Here is a 19,110-nt window from a genome sequence, read left to right on the forward strand (position 1 = left end):
TGCATGCCTTCAACTTTAAATAAAAAAATATTCTTCTGAAACGTTCTTTTTGTTTTTGAGATTCACCTCTGTTTTACATGTAGCTCTAATTATTTTTTACTGCCACAAGTATTCCATTGTATGACTATTCCATAAAAATCGATTTTCTTATTGATGAATATTTAGATTGTTACCAGTTTCTTACTACAAACAAATAATGGTGCTATGATTTTCTTACTCACTACCTCATCGAACACAACTTGCTCTGAGATATACACCAAGGAGAACTGTTGGATTATAGGGTCTTCAATATTACTAGATATGCTAGTTGCTTTCCAAAGCGGCTGTACCAGTTTACTATGCTCCACCAGCCAAGTGTGAGGCTCCACTGCTCCACATCCTTTGGGATTATAAAGTCTTAAAGCAGGGTTTTAGCTGTTGGAATCCTGTGTGGCTGGGATGAGGATATATTTCTCCAATGAGTTCAACTGTTAGTGGCCCCAAGGGTGTTTCTAGCTTGAATCCATGTTTTGAGCTTCTGAATCACAAAGGTCATGTGAATTCAAACCCTGAAGCTATGTTCAGGTGTATGAGCCCATACTCTGAATTCTCAGAGTGGCTTCTTTCTTTCTTTTTTAATCCAAAGCACAGACTAAGTCAAAAGAGGCTCCTTGTGGTCTCCCTGGCCAGAGGGAAGACTTCTTTTCTAGTCTGCCCTTACACTGAAGGTGTTGGTCTTTAAAGATCTGGGCATTATGTATGAGGCTCAGTTATAACTTCATATATCATATGGACTGAAGAGTCTGAGTGGCCATTAACATCATAAATTCCTTCCTGATTGGGATTGCCACCCTCCTCCCACCACTCAGTCCCCAGCCTGAGAGAATTGAGGGTTGGTGCAAGCTTACTGTTCTGGTTCTTATTTTATTGGCAATGGGATTTCTTTACTTTTCCTGTTTAGCCCTTTGGGGATTTTTCTCTTATTTTCTTGTGTCCTCAGCACTTATAGGGAAGAAGTTATAATTCTCTGATAACTAAAGGGAAAATGGGAAGCACAACCGTAATTTTGAGGTTCTATTTATTTCAATGTGTAAGCCTTATTTTCTAAATCAAGAGTCCAACAGAACTTTCTCAGTGATGAAAATATTCTACAATCTATTCTGTCCAATATGGCAGACACTTGTCACATGTGGCTATTGAAACGTGGCTAACATGTCTGATGAACAAAATTTTTAATATTATTTAATTGCAATTAAAATTTAAACTTAAATAGCCACATGTGACTAGTGTCTGTTATCTTTCACAGCACATGTCTAAATAGTAGTAATATTCTATGTCCCTTGAGTGGTTTTCTGTACTAATAAACCAATGTAGTTTAAGAAAAAAGCCTTGCAAACCTATTTCTGATAGTTAAAGGATGAAATAGCTGAGACATGACTCCAGAACATCTGCCACCACATAACTGTATAGCCTGTTATTTTGATAATTGGGTATTTCTCACCTCACTTGTCTTTCTGGGAATTTTCAAAGATCTACAGTGACCACGTTTACGTGTACATTCTTTCCACTGCCAGCTTCTGAACTAGAAGCCAGGGAATCAATTTTCAACAGCTCTTTCAAGGATATTTATGGAGTATTAAGGTGTCAAGAAATCCCAAGGATAAATAATTAGGAGCACAAATACACATATTTAGAATGCAACATCTTTGAACTGAAAAAGTTTATTGGTAACCTGAAAATGTGTACAAGCTAAAACATGGAACACTTCATATGATTTATTTATGGCATTCTATGAAAAAAACCAAGTCTACTGCTCTAGGCCTGGACTGGGCTTATATTTCCAATTTTTTAAACTTTCATAAGGGCATTATAGTATATGAAATAACTCAATTCCTTTTTTTTAATTGCCACAAGTACAGGTTAAGAAGGCTAAAGTGAAAATGGAGGTGTGAATTATAACAAGTACGTATTTGGAAAGAAGGCCACATAAGCCTGGCTGGTGCATTTGGCCATCTCATTGGCTGGCCTTCAAAAATAAAGATTTGTAAATATTTTTTACCATACATTCATCTACATGCATTTTCTATGTTCTTGTATAAAGCTGATGCCCACAGGTTTGGCATTTAAGAATGCCCTGAAATGGCTTCTGGAGTAAGGAAAGCATTTCATGGGATGAATGAACCAGGTCAAAAATGAAAAAGCTAAAAGTTTGCTTTTTAAAACTCAGCACACATTTCCAGATAAAACTGATTTAAACACATGCCCAGAGATTTTCATCGTATTCATATGTTTTAAAATGTCTAGAAGAACTAAAGCCCCTCCATTCCAGTCAACATATTTCAAACACTTTGCTTATTAAGGATTTTTTTGACATTCTCAAGACAAAATTTAAAAAAGAAACAAGTTTTCTCTAGAAAGCATTTTTAGCATAACGAATACGTATATTTTCTCAGAGTGTATGTAGCCCACTCTTCTCTTGATAATCTTCATATAAACGTTTCAATGATTCAGGAATTCTGGGTGTCACAGTGCTCAAGGCCTGAGTAAAATGTCTTCTCATAATGCATCTGGCTTGAATGTCTTCTTCCAGAGTCAGAAGGGCTGCCTCTCTACAGACAGCTATAATCTGAAACGGAACAAACAAATAAAAATAAAAACAAAAAAAAGAGAGAGAAAACAATACTGTGTGTGTTTTAGAAATACAGTATTTCAGATATTCATCTGTGGTAACTTCTACACCTATAAGCACATTACTAAAATTTATCTTCAAGTGTTATTCCACTTAAGTTTTCAAAAGGATAAAAAGTAATTACTTTCATTCCAAAACAATGTATTAAGTACTCAGAATGAGGAGTGGCACAAAGATATATAAGATATGGCATTTGCTCTTAAGGAGCTTACAAATTGCAAAGGTGGAACAGATGTGCAGGCACATACTTCTAGTCAGGATGACAAAGGATAAGTGTGTATGTGAGGTGGGGGCAGGGAGGAACCAAGTGATGGGGCGGCAGAGGAAGGAGTACTCTGACACAGTGAGGGCCTGCTCATCAGCGCATCTTGTCACAGGATAGAATTTCCACATTCCTTTCAACCCTTGATGTATTACCGACATGTACAAGTACTTCTTTATGTGCATCTCTTTAATGAGTTCTTAAATCTTACGAATATCAGATAGAGTGGTCCGCATTCACTTTGGGGAGCTGCATTAGAAGAGAGAAGTGAATTCTGCTTACTCAGCAAGGAAAGCTGGAAGAATTGAGAAGAACCTGGGGAGGGTGGAGTGGATGTAGAGGGAGAGAGGAGAGAGTGGGCGGTAGGAAAAGGGAAGAGGAGGAGGTTCACGTCTTGAATCCTGAAATGTGTTTTTAAGCTCTCTGGACTTCAGACAGCGGAAGCAGGCTGATGCCAGTGTCATTCTAAAGACACATTACTGTGGTGAAAAGAGCTTGTGGGATGAAAAGAGATATTGTGATTTTCAGGGCAACAGGGAAAACAGTGATTGATACTGACTGCACCCTTATATCGGTAAATGAAAGGGCCAGCTGAAACACATTTGTCCAGCCATTCAGAATATTTTCTCTGTTTGTTCACTTACTGAAAAGAGTTCCTCTGGTTATGCTGGGCTAATGGCTGCCAAAGCAGTTTAGTAGCTTTTTAGAGGATTTAGCAGCATGTTTAGGGTGCTTTCAAAAAAACATGCATAGATTTAGATGGCTTTGTCAAATTACCACAATGTAACTATTAGTCCTGGGCTTCATTAATGAGCACTGAAGTTGGCTATAGCGGGTATGCATGTTAATGCTTTTCCAGAAAGAGTGGTTACCAACTTGTTGAAGGAACAAACAAAACTTCTAGGGATTAGTAAAACAACTTCATTGCATATTCTGGTGCAAAAAGAGCTATTTTAAAAACAAGATGTGATAATTAATAAGCACAGTAAAAGCACAGGAAATGCCCAGCATGGTAAACTGGCTATCCAATGGTTCCACTGTGTTCCAAACGGACCTTGTGACCTCCATGAAGGGAGGTCAAGGGACCAGGTGGAGAGAGCCTCAACCCCCTCCTCCCCTCCATCTGAGCAGCACTTCTTTCATCTGTGCAAGAACTGAAGCAATGGTTGCAAGGCTAAAAAGTACGAAGAAGAATCACTGGAAGAGGCAGAGAAGACTGAATTTCCTATTGGCAGGTGGAGTTCTAGCTCTCTCTCTGAGACGGTACAGGGAAGGTTTGCATTATGTGGCTCCCTCCTCAGGCTAAGTGGAGTAGAGAAGTCACCACCCCTGGACCAATGCCTTGTCTTGCACACTTCATAACTGAGACTGACTTCAGAAAATACTGGACCCAGTGCATAATGGCGACGAACATTTACTGAGTACCTACTGTGCATGCTAGTCAATTACTAATGACTATACTAATTAATTGCTACGTGACTAGTGCCCCCAGGTTTTGTACAATGCAGTGGTCTCACTAATAGGGGTATGTGCAAAGTCTGATGGGAGCATGGCAAATGGAGTGGCCAGATGAGCACGTATGAGGTGGTGGTGGCCTAGAGTTTTGACTAGAGTACCGAGAAATGTTTGGATTAGATAGAGATGACCTTTAGAACCTTTGAGAGACAATGATAAGGGAAAGAGAGCAGCTGAATACTGGTACTCAAGGACCTCATATGAAGGTGTCTTGCTCTGTGTAGAAGGAGCACAGCTGATTGCACTTCTAGGGTGGCAGGACTGCGTGAATGCAACACTTGCTTTGATAAGCATTATCCTGTTTCTTTTTATTTACAAGGGATGCCCTGAGAAACTAGTCAATTAGGCAATTCTTTCTGCCACTTTTATTTCCCTATCATATTTGCTTAGTAATATAAAACCAGTAACTGAGAGGAAATAGGACACTACTAATAATTAACCAGTCACTTTCATCAATCAACATCCACTGAATAGCTACTGTGTGAATAGCAACAACTAGGTGAGGCCAAGTGGAGGATCTAGAGATGTCCAAGACATAGCATCTGTCTTCTGGTGCTCCCAAACCAGTAAGGGATGGAAATTAGTTAATTGCCATGTGTGGCATGGTATTAGAGGTACGTTAGCAAGACAGAAGGAAAGTGCTTTGGTATAGAAAGAAGGGAGAAATTACTGCTTCATAAACCAAAGTGGGAATGAGAGAATTTAGATATGCATATAGGAAAGGAAAGGGCATCTAAGAAGAAGGAATAAAGTAAGCAAAGAAACAACAAGGCGGAGAGAAAGAGACCAGGAATTACGTTGATCTAGCCTCAGGAGCCAAAATGGAGAATTAAAAAAAAAAAAAAAAAGAGTAATTCTATCATCAAAATGTCACTAAAAATAACAATGATAGTTTTCAGAAGTCACGTGGGCCATACTGACAGCGAAGGCTGGTCAATGACAGTCATCTCTAAAGCTCTAAACCCAATTCATAAGCAGCTGATGCACAAGCAGCAGATAGAGAATCACTCCTACAGGTGCCTTTGTTTTTATTTTCTCCTTAATGAAAGGGCTTCTTCGTAGAAATTCCAAAAGGAAAAGAACTGATTGGATGATTGGTTCTTCTCTCCTAACCCAAATAAAAAGGTAAGCTTGAAAGCGGAAGTATTCTTAGGAGGTCCATTTCATGACAGCTGGTTTCTGTTTGCTCTGGGGTCTCTTACTTTGGCCTGAGTTCCAGACACTATACTTTCTAGATAACTGAGGCCTTCCTGCTCGCTCTCATGGCCCATGCCAGCGTCCCCTTGAGATATTAGTGTATTCCTAGGGAAAGAAGTACTTCATGATTAAGCAAGTTTTAGGTAACAGAGTATATACTCTGTTTCCCACAATGCACAACAGAATTTTAAAGATTTTTGTGAAGCCTAGCAATGATGATCTGCTTAATTTTCTTTAACCCAGTGTTTCCCACAGAACTCTTCCCCTGCTCCGTTTTTGGCAGAACACCTATAAATGGCTATCTTTAGGGTTACTGGTGATCTTCAGCACACACTCCGGGAGATGCAAACAACTCAATCAAGGCACAACATGGTTCTTGCCTATCTCATGTCCTTTTTTCTTTTGCTCTCCCCTATTCCAGAATAGAGAGAAAAAGGAAAGGGTTGAGCAAGACAGACTGGAGGAGGACCAGCTGAAAGAGGTCAAAGCACAGCAGCCCCAGGACACACTTGTGCTCTGGAGAGGTAAACAGTTGATGCACGTTTGTTGAATTGAACTGAATAGTTCCTTAAGTATAAACAAGTTTTCAAAAAGTGCATGTCATAAGCATTTTTCTCATATTTGGCCAATATCCTGTAATATTTTTACTTATATTTCATATGACCTAGACTTTTTCGGTTATACTTAAGTTTTTGGAATAAAGTTTTTGGAATGATAAAGTCAATAACAAAAGTTGTTTAACACTGTGAAGTATGTTCATCTCAAGCAATCTTTCAGTCTGAGGCACTACTTTGAATCTAGTTCTTTCCTTAGAAGTAACATAAATTAGAAATTTTAGGAAGAATACAAGTATGCCAGTGTTATTTTGAGGGATGCTTCCTTAGGTATCAAATTTTATTAGAAAGGGACAGGAATTTTTTTGCTGTGTTGTCATTGGAAAAAACTGCACTGTAATTGAGAAAGATTCCCCCAAATTTACCAACAATGCAGTAATATATATTGGTTTAGAGGACTGAGATGGCAGCTTTGTTAAAAAAAATTGTGCAAATAGTGATCTATTGTCTCACCTGATGAAAGTAATATGGCATCAATTAATTGCTGAGGGATTTTCTTTTCTGTATTAAGCTTTGGAAAGGGGAGGAGGTCTTTTCAGATAAATTTGCCAATACATCTTTCTATTTGGCAATGAATACTAGAGAAACTGAGAAGAAGAGCTTTCAATTTAAACTAGTGCCCTTCTCATTACTATCTCTAAAGTTTGTAAGAAAACTAATGAAAGAAGTATATGTATGTGTGTGTGTGTGTGTATATACACATATATATTTGGTGTATACAGGGATCACACAGCTCATCATTCTGCTGACATCACATTCAAACCCAGATGGAGTCTGGAACTGTTTCAGTGATGGGGGAATTCAGTTGAATTTTTCCCATGAGGCTACAGAAGAATCTCACTGAGAAGATGTGTAGATGAGTAGACAAATTTGAATCACAGACTGTCTGGAATGTTAAACTAACCCGTTTAGAAAGAAAACTCTTGGCACTTGAGCACCTTAACATCTTTGGTAAAAAGGATTTTGGAAGCTTTCCCCTAATCCCTTCACCATCTTGTCCTCTTCTCCCATAGGCTGCAGATTAGATCATTTAAATAAATTATTAGTCAACTACCAGTAAGGCTGCTTTCGCCATTAGGCTGTAGAAGCAAAAATGTTTTGGCTGGCTCTGTAAAGCTGAGAGTGTGTATTCTGTGTTCTTTTGCAATTTTGACTACAAAATTGATACCCAAACTTTTAAGATATATATATATGCCCTGCTGCAAAGGTGAAAATATTATCACCATTTGGGGAAATGAGAAAACAAGACGAAAGACTGGCAGAGTGGGCTCAAGCTCTCACTGTCAGAGCTAGACTGACACATGTGGTTGTTTCAGTGGCCCACTACACCCACTTATTTGGTGCCAACATGTCACAAGTTCTCTTTCTAATCATTTAGTAGTAATAACAGATCTATCATATATCTGAAAAATAACATAAAATAAGCAAGAACTCTCCATATGAAAGATTTAGGCATATTTGGGTTCCTAAGAGTTAGGAAGGGAAAAGATTTTTAACGAAAATGTTTAGAAATACTCAAAACAAAGTCACTGAAGAAAATAGTAGTTGTCTTCGAATGCAGGAAAAAAGTAACTCAGCAATGAAAGTAAAGGGACATATGAGTATAAATTTTCACGCTAGGCTTGCCCTCCAAGACAGCAGGGCCTTTAGAACAACAGTCCAGCAGTAACTGGATTACGTGAGACAACTGCACTTGTGAGGGGTGTGGGGAAGCAACTTCCCAGGATGAGAAGGCTCTTGACCATTGAACCTTGGGAAATCTAATTACCTCACTTTTAAATGCAAAAGGGCAAAAGAGCCAATTGTGCAGAATTCTGAATGCCACGAAGAATAAGAACAATGTCTTACTTCACTGTGGAAAAAAAAATGAAACCTCCTATACATAGCCTACAGTTCTTTCCCCCAATCCACAAGACAAGAAGAGTTTAAAGAGGTGGCTCAGCTTAGTAAAATAGAAACAGGCGTATCACAAAAATTAAAATCAACATGGTTTCTAAGCAGGCAGTAATAATTTTTTAAAATGATGTGATAAAGAATAATAGTCAAGGCAAAGACTGTTTACCAAAAACTAATCAACAGGAAGGAAAACCTGAAAGTGTCGGGCACTATTTTGGGTATTCATGCCTCCTGTGCTACAACCCTTCCCTTGTTCTCTTTCAGTTTCACAGTAGCACTACCTTCTTTTCCGGTGCACTGAGAGATTAGGAACCCAATAGTAAATTTAAGCACACTCACTTCCATTTCCAGGTGAGGCCTGGGTAGTACCTGCGCTTCTTTTCTATTGACTGCAAACAGATGAGGATAATGACAAACATACCCATGAGCGGCATGCGACATTGGGAAGAGGGGAGGCTGCTGCAAGTGGGCCTACGGAGTAGGGGAACTATGAGCTGCTCACTTCCAAAAGGGATGCTGAAATTCTAAAGTAACCCTCACCACTAAGTTCCTAACTACCTCTCTGGGATTAACTGTATCCTCCAAGAAAGGCAGAAGGGTAACAAAGTTCTGAAGTTCTGCTTGGTTCTGTCACCTGACCCTGCAGACTACAGGGAGCACTCACATCTGTGGAGAAAAAGAAGTCAGCAGTTTTAGATATCTCAGAAGAGAAGGCTTATTTATAGGGTGACCTTAGATGAAGAGCAAAGTGGCTCTGGATAGCTGAATTTGTATATTTCGTTTAATCAGCACATGCAGGGCTGCTAAAAATTTCATAAAGAAACTAGAGCTGCATTGTAGGGGTTACAATTTATGAGTACAAGGATACAGCCACACAGCAATTTCTTGCATGAGTAGATGAACTGCACAGTCTAGAGCAGACTATGTGGAAAGATGGAGCTGGAGAAGAGAGATGCCCCAAGCCCTTTCTTGGGCAGCTGTGCACGGAATCCACGCAGAGGCGGAGCTGCTCTCTGTAGGCCCTGCGGCCGCAGCTGGGCCGCTGCTCCTGCTTTTTGGCGTGAAGAAAGCGCGCCTTCCAGTGAGGCCTAAATGTGCTTTTCAGCTTCTTTGTATTTCAAGTGTACCAAACAGCTTTAAAGAATCCACCAAGAGAAATGGGCTGCAGTGCTTTAAAAAGTCTTAGGTATTTTCAAGAAAGTGGTTTTGTTAAAAGCATCTTCTGTCTGGAACACCTGTGACCTGTTGAGCTTAATTGGGCTGCAGCTGGCGCTGATTGTGGCGCAGCCGCTGGCGGCCCAGGGCTGACATTGTGTGGCTCCTGCTTACCCGCCCACTCGCTTTTCTTTTCACTTTCACAGCCCTGTGATCTCCTTCCCCTGTGCTTCTGAGGGATTAGGAACCCAGTAGAGAGTGGTGTCCTGCTGTTTGCGAATAGCATGCACTGGAGGTGCTTCAAGGAGGAGGCTACCTGGGAGATTACGTGCTCATGTGGATGCCGAGTGCCCATTCTCCCTGGCCCCATTGAGACGCGCTGAAAGGTGGCTGAATGGCCGGGCATGAAAGCTGTGACTGAAGGGAGCGCAGCAGGCTCCTGGCCACAGAGCAGCAGATGGAAGTCAGACTGTCACAGGCACAAACGGCCAGGGGTGCCCCAAACTGCAAAGAAAGCAGTTCAGAGCATAAAACAGGGTCCGAGAAGGGAATGCAGAGGGGGAGCAACAGGCACTTTTTAAGGTCCTTTAAAATGCCACCTCAAGTAAGGATTTCGGAGGACAAAAAATTTTCAGATTTAAGGAATTACCTAACTATTGCTCTTGGGCTTACCTTGGATTGTCTGCAAAATGAGCTTTATGATAATTAATCCACCTGAGATTGTGTTAAGGTCATACTATCTAGAATACCATCCATAGCACTGAGTCAAAAGAAAATAAGAATTTCTGGAAAGACACGTTCAAAGTCTAATGACATTAGAGAAGAGGGAAAAAAAAGCCCTGGGTTGCTTAATTTTGCTGACAAAGTTATTTTGAAAAGGAAGCCAAATAGGCAACAAATAAGTGAAACTCGCACTATTTGCAGATGACATGATTTTATATATAGAAAACCCTAAAGAATCCATTGGAAAACTGTTAGAAATAATCAACAACTACAGCAAAGTTGCAGGGTACAAAACCAACCTACAAAAATCAGTTGCATTTCTGTATGCTAATAACAAACTAACAGAAAGAGAGCTCAAAAAGATAATACCATTTACAATTGCATCAAAAAGAATAAAATATCTAGGAATAAATCTTACCAAGGAGGTGAAAGACGTATACAAGGAAAACTATAAGACATTATTGAAAGAAATCGATGAAGACATAAAGAAACAGAAAGACATCCCATGCACATGGATTGGAAGAATAAACATAGTTAAAATGCCTATATTACCTAAAGCAATCTACAGATTCAAGCAATAGTAAAACAGCATAGTGCTGGTACAAAAACAGACACACAGATCAATGGAACAGAACTGAAAGCCCAGAAATAAAACCACACATATACGGACAGCTAATTTTCGACCAAGGAGCTAAGAACACACGGTGGAGAAAGGAAAGTCTCTTCAATAAATCGTGTTGGGAAAACTGGACAGCTATATGTAAAAGAATGAAAGTGAACCATCTGCTATCGCCATTCACAAAAATTAACTCAAAATGGATCAAAGACCTGAAGGTGAGACCTGAAACTATAAAACTCATAGAAGAAAATATAGGCAACACACTATTTGACATGGGTCATAAAGGAATCTTTTTGGATGACGTGCCTAGAGACTAGGGAAACTAAAGAAAAAATAAGCAAATGAGACTTCGTCAGATTAAAGAGCTTCTACAAGACAAATGAAACCAGGATCAAAATGAATAGACAACCCACCAGCCAGGAGAAAATATTTGCAAAACATATATCTGACAAGAGGTTAATCTCCATAATATATAAAGAACTCACACAACTGAACAACAAAAAAAAACAAACAACCCGATCAAAAAATGGGCAGAGGAAATGAACAGACACTTCTCCAAAGAAGATATACAGATGGCCAATAGGCATATGAAAAGATGTTCAACATCACTAATCATCAGGGAAATGCAAATTAAAACAACACTAAGGTATCACCTCACGCCCGTTAGAATGGCTATAATCACCAAGACAAAAAACAACATATGTTGGAGAGGATATGGAGAAACAGGAACCCTCATACACAGCTGGTGGGAATGCAAACTGGTGCAGCCTCTATGGAAAATGGTATGGAGATTCTTCAAAAAATTAAAAATAGAAATACCTTATGATCCAGCTATCCCACTACTGGGAATATATCCGACGGATCTGAAATCAATAATCCAAAGAGGCTTACGCACCCCTATCTTCATTGCAGCGTTATTCACTATAGCCAAGAAGTGGAAGCAACCCAGTGTCCCTCGACCGATGACTGGATCAAGAAGATGTGGTATATATACACAATGGAATACTACTCAGCCATAAAAAAAAGACAAAATCGTCCCATTTGCAACAACATGGATGGACATGGAGGGTATTGTGTTAACCGAAATAAGCCAGAAAGAGAAAGACAAACACTGTATGATTTCACTCATATGTGGAATATAAACAAACACATGGACAGAGAAAACTGTATTGTGGTTATCAGGGGCAATGGGGGTAGGGGGTGGGCACAAGGGGTGAAGGGAGACACGTATATGGTGATTGACAAACAAAAAGGTACAACCAAAATTTCACAATGTTATAAACTATTAAGACATCAATAAAAAAAAGTTATTTTGAGGTCTCTAAAATATATAGGTGAAGTATATGTACATTCAGTGTATAACCTTTCATTATTACTCTCATGGAGAAGCCCGTAATAGTTTTTGCTTTTTTTAAAAATTTACAAATGAATCGATCATTCCACAGAGCTTTCGGGCTGGAAAGATCTGAAGTTTTTATTCTTACTATTTCTACAACCGTCTGCACCTGTGGGAATTTTAAATGTTTCTAACATTAATTGAACCATAACAAGCTAAAAAGGAACCCTGTAGCTGCAGGGATGTCCTGGGTAGCCCTTCTTTGGATCTTGTCTAGCTTGGGATTCTGGACTCTTTAAGCACTCAGAATGGAATATTTGGGAATTAGAACTTTTTGTACCTTTATACGCAGTAATTTTTTTTAGATATAATTAATGTATAACAGTTTCAGGTGTACAACGTAATGATTTGATATATGTGTATATTGCGAAATAATCACCACAATATAACATCCGTCACCATAGCTACAAATTTTTTTTTCTCGTGAAGAGAACTTGTAAGATCTACTCTTTTAGCAACCTTCAAATATGCAATACAGTATTATTAATTATAGTCACCATGCTGTACATTACATTTCCAGGACTTATTTATTTTATAACTGGACGTTTGTACCCTTTGACCTTCACTCATTTCACCCCCCAATACTCGGTCTTAATCTATAAGGAGCTCCTTCCTCCTTGTCCATTATCTGAGCACCTGCAGGCTGGTCCAGCCTGATAAGCAGCCTTGCTTGGCATCCCTAAAATCTTTTAAAGATTATACTATAGTGTTAATGGCTATCTGTGTTAAATAGAAAAAAACGACTTAACAATCTGTAGCTAGCTAAGGGGCACCTGAAGATAGGTCCTGGTGAGCAAACACTAAATATATCATTAGCACGTGACAGGGAATAAGAAGACAATATGAGTATTTATCTTATACTTATTTTACGGATGCCATTCTTATCGACAGTAGCATTGTCCTGAAAGAAAGGAAAGCTCTTCTTTCCTTCTAGCACATAAATAAATAAAAATGGATTTATATTAAGTGATATCACCATCAAATAAAATATTCTAAAACACCCAGTATATATTCATATATCTTCTCTATTTTTACATTTTTAAGGCGGTCTCTGTTTCCTCTGACAATGTTTATGTTGCTTATAAGCCATTGTTTAGAAGCTCACCTGATATTATTTTGTTTTAAATTCAAATAACAATAAAGCAACATTATCTTATTTGTTATAATGAACTGGATGTTATTTCAAATACCACTTCGCCAGTTTTGGGTGTTTACTGGCCATATAATAAAGGGTCCTTAACCTAGGGTCCATGGATATCTAGGTGGGTCTAAGACTATATACTGAAACCTATGAAAACTTTTATATGTATATGTATTTTTCTAGAGACAGGATTCAAAGCTTTCATCATATTCTAAAAAGGAACTATAACTACAAGGGTTAAGAACCACTGCTCTGGGGCTGGCCCAGTGGTGTAGTGGTTAAGTTTGTGTGCGCTACTTCCATGGCCCGGGGTTTACGGGTTTGGATCCTGGGTGTGGAACTACACACCACTCATCAAGCCATGCTGTGGCAGCGTCCCACATACAAAATAGAGAAAGATTGGTAACAGATGTTAGCTCAGGGGCAATCTTCCTCACCAAAAAAAAAAAAAAAAAAAAGAACCACTGCTCTACAGAAACTATATTTCAAACCTTCTTAAATCCTATGAATGTTTCATAGTAATATCTATCTTCCCCTTTCCAGATGACCTAGGCCAGAATGCAATTTGGCTAGAATTATCACAGTAGGGGAGCACAGCAGTTACAGAGTAGAGTTGATCATAGTAACAGCAAGTAGTTTTTGCTTTCTTAGACCTTCCTCTTGTACCCTAGAAAAATTCAACAGCTGCCTCTAGGTATAACTAAATGCTTGTTTAGGTCTTTTATTGACATGAAGAGGAACCTAAAGACCTATATCCTATTTCATTTATTAAAAAAAAAAAGCTAGGGTAATAAGACGCTAAGACTGCAAATTTAAGCACACTAGTTAAGGAATGAAAAACTAAGTTCCCAAGATAAGATTAGAATTTACAAGTGGCATATATTAACTATGTGTAATTTTAGTTAACCCATAAGTGAATTTTTAAATTTAAATGCATGTAGGTTTTGATGTTTGGTAATAACACTACATATTGGGTATTTAGAAAATGAGGGAGTTGTTTCCTTATCTGCAAAATTATATGGCCTGTTGTCTTATAAGGAGTGAGATATACTTTGAACTCTATTTCCTGCATGTCCATTAAAAAGGAAAAAAAAAAAAAGAGGAAAATCTCTGATTCTATTGATTTAAAAGCCAATAGTGATACACAGCTCTTGCTTTTTAACAACGAAAAATTATATATGTGATATAACTTAAAAGAAATTATAAATACTTGTAAAAGCCACACTGGACGATCATTTTCATTACAGTTACTCTTAGTTCAGGTCAAGGTGGAGAATAAAGGTGATTCAGTTTATGAAGGCTGTAACCAAAACATTCATGTTTTTGTCTTCTGATCATTAAGTCTATTACTTACTGGACTATGAAACCTAAACATTCTTTCTTAACTACTGTTACCCAAACTCCTTTCCAGGAATTCTAATGAGAGAATAAGGTTTGTGTCAAGTTCAGCAATGAAAAAAGCCAGAAAGTCTCCTAAGGAAAGATTGAAAAACGTGTACTTATAAAGACTAAACATAACAGCAATCCAAAGATATGGAAAGGATTGTGGAAAAAGAGGGTAGATGGAACTACTTGTTGATAATGAAACAATCATGTTTAAAAAAATTTTAATTTAAAAGGTGTATTAAATTATCACTTGGTGGGATTGTTTTGGTATAAGAAATGCAGCACTTGGTATATTTAAAGACCTAATGGTGAATTTTTAAAGCACAGATTATTCATCTAGTTTTGAAAATCTAAAGATGTAAAACTGAGTGAATTTGAGTATGAGTATACTTAGTAAATTTCAGGACTGTATCCATACATTTTGCTTCATCATTTTAAACTAGGTAACTTTCCTCAGATTTCTAACCATTAAAAAATGTATCATTGGAAAGAGACCAGTAACTATTTCTAACTGAACAGAATTTTTTTTCCACAGAGATGAGTCAACTGGACACAAGGGCATTATGATACAGTGGAAAGTATTCCGAAATCTTAGTCAATGTATTCTCTAAAATGAATGATAAAATATACACCTAAAAGCACCCTGTAACGTTGTAAATAGCAGAAAATTGAGGCAAGTGCCAAGAATCTCCTCTTAAGGGCTACGCTTTTTCATTTGGAGATCTTATGACTAAACTTTAGATAGGTTGCACCTTGGTAACAGGCACCTCCATTTTAGCATGCAGGCATCTAACTGGAAATAAACCCATACCATCTTTGATACAGTGTTTTCAACATAACTTTTGTACACATTTTACAATTACACTGGCGAATGTGAGAGTCAGAAGAAATTCTGAATTATTTTATAGGTCCATCCTGCTCTCCCCCAACTCAGTTTTCTTTAAAATAAACATATCTGCACTCATATGTGTGTATGTATATGTATGTATACACACACACTCATTTGCAGATGCAATATAAGTGCACAAGATGTGGTGTGAGTTTAAGCACCATATTAAAGTGTGACGTACATTTTACCATGAGTAGTTCTGAAGTCTAGCCTTTGTGAATCTTTTAAAATTAACTGGGCTGTTAAGATCCATCACTTTGGCAGCAACCCAGCATAGCTGTGCCTTTAACAAAAGAATTCTGTAATAAAACGAGATTTTAACATGCTGAAACAAAATATTGTAAAATATCATGCTGCCGACTGCTCATTTTAGTAATATTTGTGGAATTTAAAACCCCCACACACATACACAAATGTTCCCATGGAAGATTATGCAAAGTTTTGTGTTCACCTCAGAATTATTAAATTTTTATATCAATCTTTTAATGAACACTTTTGCTTTATTTTCTTTAAGAAGAAACACAAGTCCTGAAAAGACTTTAAGGCTATGTCTTCTTTAATTGCGATTAACAAGTAATGATCAGGCTAACTTTAATCAAAGGGGACTCATGAGTAGTTTTCACACTACATTTGTAACTGCCTCTGAGCAAGGTGGACTAAATTCTGCCTCAGCTTATGTCTCTAAACATGCGCAATCAGTTGTGACATCTGCTGTATATCATGGCTCAATTGCTAGGGACAGAAACCCAATTTGAATCAAAACGGGGAATTTATTATAAGGATGTTATTGGGTCTAACAGAACCTAAGGACAGGGTGTGGCTGGGTCTCAGCAGACCAACTGGAACCAGAGACTGGAATGCCATCAGAATTCTCTCTCCATAATTTTAATCTCTGCTTCTCTCTGTACTTCAGTTTTATTCGTCTCCCACTACAGAGTGGTTCTCCCCACATGGTAGAAAACATGGCAATGCACAGTTTCTGTGTTTTATATCTTACAGCTTTAGCCACCAGAAAGTCATCCTTTTCTCAGTTCCAGTAGCCAAAACTCCTGGGGACAGTCTCTGAGTGGCCTGGTCCAGTCACAGTGCCTATGAAAGGGGTACCGTAATGGGGCCAAATTGAGATAGGCCATTTCCTCTGCACCAAATCAACTGTATGTGGGTGGTCACATTGTGATGACACGGCAACTGCGTAGTCTTTTAGGGGGAAGAGGTGAAGATCCTTGGGAGGGCGGCAAGTATAGATGATTTGAGGCAGGCCTATGTTGGTTAGTTGAGGGAATGAGAGAGAGGATGTAAAAAGTGCCATGTATCCTTCTCTATGTATATGCAAACTTGTGTTGCTTATACATTGCTTCCTCTCAAATGCTATCTTGGCAAAGCATTTTGCCAAGCATACCTCAAAACGTTCTGTTGAAAAGGTGCCATTTTGGGACATGTGCCCAGTGGTGCAACTGCCCCCTGCTCCCTGCTCCCTGCCAGCAATACTTCCAAAATCAGTGCTCAGTATGTTGCAGTGGGGCCAGTTGTTTCATTTTCTTAGACCATGCTGCTCATTAGGGGTCCAGATAACATTCTGAGCTACACAATTGATTTCCAGGCCACAGGTATCATCCAAAGTATGATAAAATTGAGAAGCCTCAAGGGCCACTAGTCAATTTCTTTGAAAATGATTATGCAATCTATAGGAAAAATTAAAGCTGTTCTTTTTGAATGATGATTCCAGCATGGGTCATGGTCAAAGTTAGAAGCTATCTTTGTGTTAAATCCATCTCTTTCTTAGCAACTGGAGAAGTCTCAATGAAAATAAGAAAAGAAAGCAAACGAAAACTCAACCTTTTGTGTGTGTGGGAGAGGTCATAAATAACTAATAGATTTGTTCAGTTTGGAAGTTTATGGAAATTTTATTTGGAGATGGTCCCTAAATTCAATGAAAATTGTGCATGTAACTGGAAATACGTGTTGACAAGTTTTAATTAAGGAGGGGCAGAATGAAATGGATAGCATTCCAAGTTTGGGGAACTTTGACTTAATTCTACCATTCTAAGTGGCTGAAAAATGACTTGAAGTGCCTGTCACAACAGCTCCACCCCACTTCATGCAATTCTTTCTCCCAAGAATAGAGGAGAAAGAGGAGAGAGATGGGATTGAAAGCCTTAGTGAACATTTAGGGAGAGAATAATATTATCCTTTTTCCCCCCCTCACTTAAATTTTTTTTTAACTAGGGAAAATTCAAACATATACAACAGTAGAGAGAACAACGTACCCTGGACTCTCATTCACCTGTTATCCAGCTTTAATGATCAACTCATGGCCAACCTTGTTTCATTCTACACTCTAACCCTCACCCCCAACAATACACTGAATTTTTTGAAGCAAATCTCAGAATCATAATATTTAATCCATAAATATTTCAACATATACCTCTAAAAGAACATTTTTTTAAAAAAAAGCATAACCACATCATTATTCTACATTAAAAAATAGCAATAATTCTTTAATATTGTCAATATTTAGTCAGTGTTAAAATTCTGCCGGTTATTCATAAATGTATTCCACAGCTAGTCTGACTGAATGAGAATCAAAATAAGACCTACACATTGCACTTAGTTAGTATATCTCATATCTAAAGGATTCTCTCCCCCTTTTCCCTTACAATTTACGTTGAAATAACTGGATCATATGTCCTATATAGTTTTCCACATTGTTTTTTAATCCTGACAGCATCTCTGTGTTGTGATTCAACATGTTTCTCTACCTCCTGTCTGTTAACTCACAATAAGACCTAGAGGCTTGAGCGGATTCAGGTTTGCTTTTTGGAACAAATACTTCATAGGTGATGTTGACATGCATATAATAATGTCTGGTTGCCCCTCCTTTTATGGTTTAGTAATTACTTATGATTGCCTAAGTCCTTTACTTCATTAACGGTTGCAAAATGGTGCTATCCTATTTCTGTTATTCCTTCTTCATTTATTGGCGGGGACATATTTTATAAAGGGAAGCTTTCCCACCCTCTCCTGCCACCTTCTTAGATAAATGTTAGCATACTATTCATCCTTTTCTCTGCCTTGTCTTTTTCACTTAAGAGTTTATCCTAAAAATCACTTCATAGCTATATAGAGAGCTATTTCTCATTCTGTTTACAATTGTGTAGTTTATTTAACCAGGTCCCAAGTAACATACATTTGAGTTGTTTCCAGTCTTTTGTTCCCTTTTAAGATTTATTTATATGTTGATCAAAGTCTAAAGATGGTCAAGTAGGACAAAAGTAAAATTCCTGTAAAGGAGAAAGAACATGGTAAGAGATGCTCCTATTCACTGTAGCATCAGTATGATTATAGAATCTTGCTTTTTCAACCATTGCTTGTTCAAAATTTTAGAAGAGGTGAGTCTTAGAAATCATATTTTCTTGCTCCTTTACTTGCCTCTCTTCGTCTCATTTTCCACTTCACTCTGCTCCAACCAGCCTTTCAAGGCCTCCAGCCGCTGTCAGCTCTAGCCATAGCTCAACCTTTTCCACATCTTCAAGTGGCTTCATGCTACAGAACCAACCTGGCTTTTCTCCAAAGCCTGGCTACTGGGGGTGACTCACACTCAGCCACCTGGTGATCACCACTGCTGCCAATACTCTGTTGTAAAGGTAAA

At 38.2% G+C, this 19,110-nt stretch overlaps 1 protein-coding gene across 3 annotated transcripts in view; it reads right to left on the bottom strand.

Moving 5' to 3' along the window:
- Positions 1 to 1,684: 1,684 nt before the first annotated feature.
- The window catches only part of AFG2A (AAA ATPase AFG2A), a 347,051-nt gene continuing 329,625 nt past the window's right edge, over positions 1,685 to 19,110 (bottom strand). For 2 of the 3 annotated variants that reach the window (XM_004426516.3, XM_087437655.1), the window contains one exon: positions 1,685 to 2,605. In XM_004426516.3, coding sequence (XP_004426573.1) covers positions 2,429 to 2,605 — 177 coding nt within the window. In that variant the 3' untranslated portion in view covers positions 1,685 to 2,428. The remainder of the gene's footprint in view (positions 2,606 to 19,110) is intronic. The other variant, XM_087437656.1, reaches the window with a different exon arrangement.

The sequence above is a fragment of the Ceratotherium simum genome, chromosome 12, assembly GCF_057802395.1.
Source record: "Ceratotherium simum simum isolate JZ-2026a chromosome 12, ASM5780239v1, whole genome shotgun sequence".
Lineage (NCBI taxonomy): Eukaryota > Metazoa > Chordata > Mammalia > Perissodactyla > Rhinocerotidae > Ceratotherium > Ceratotherium simum.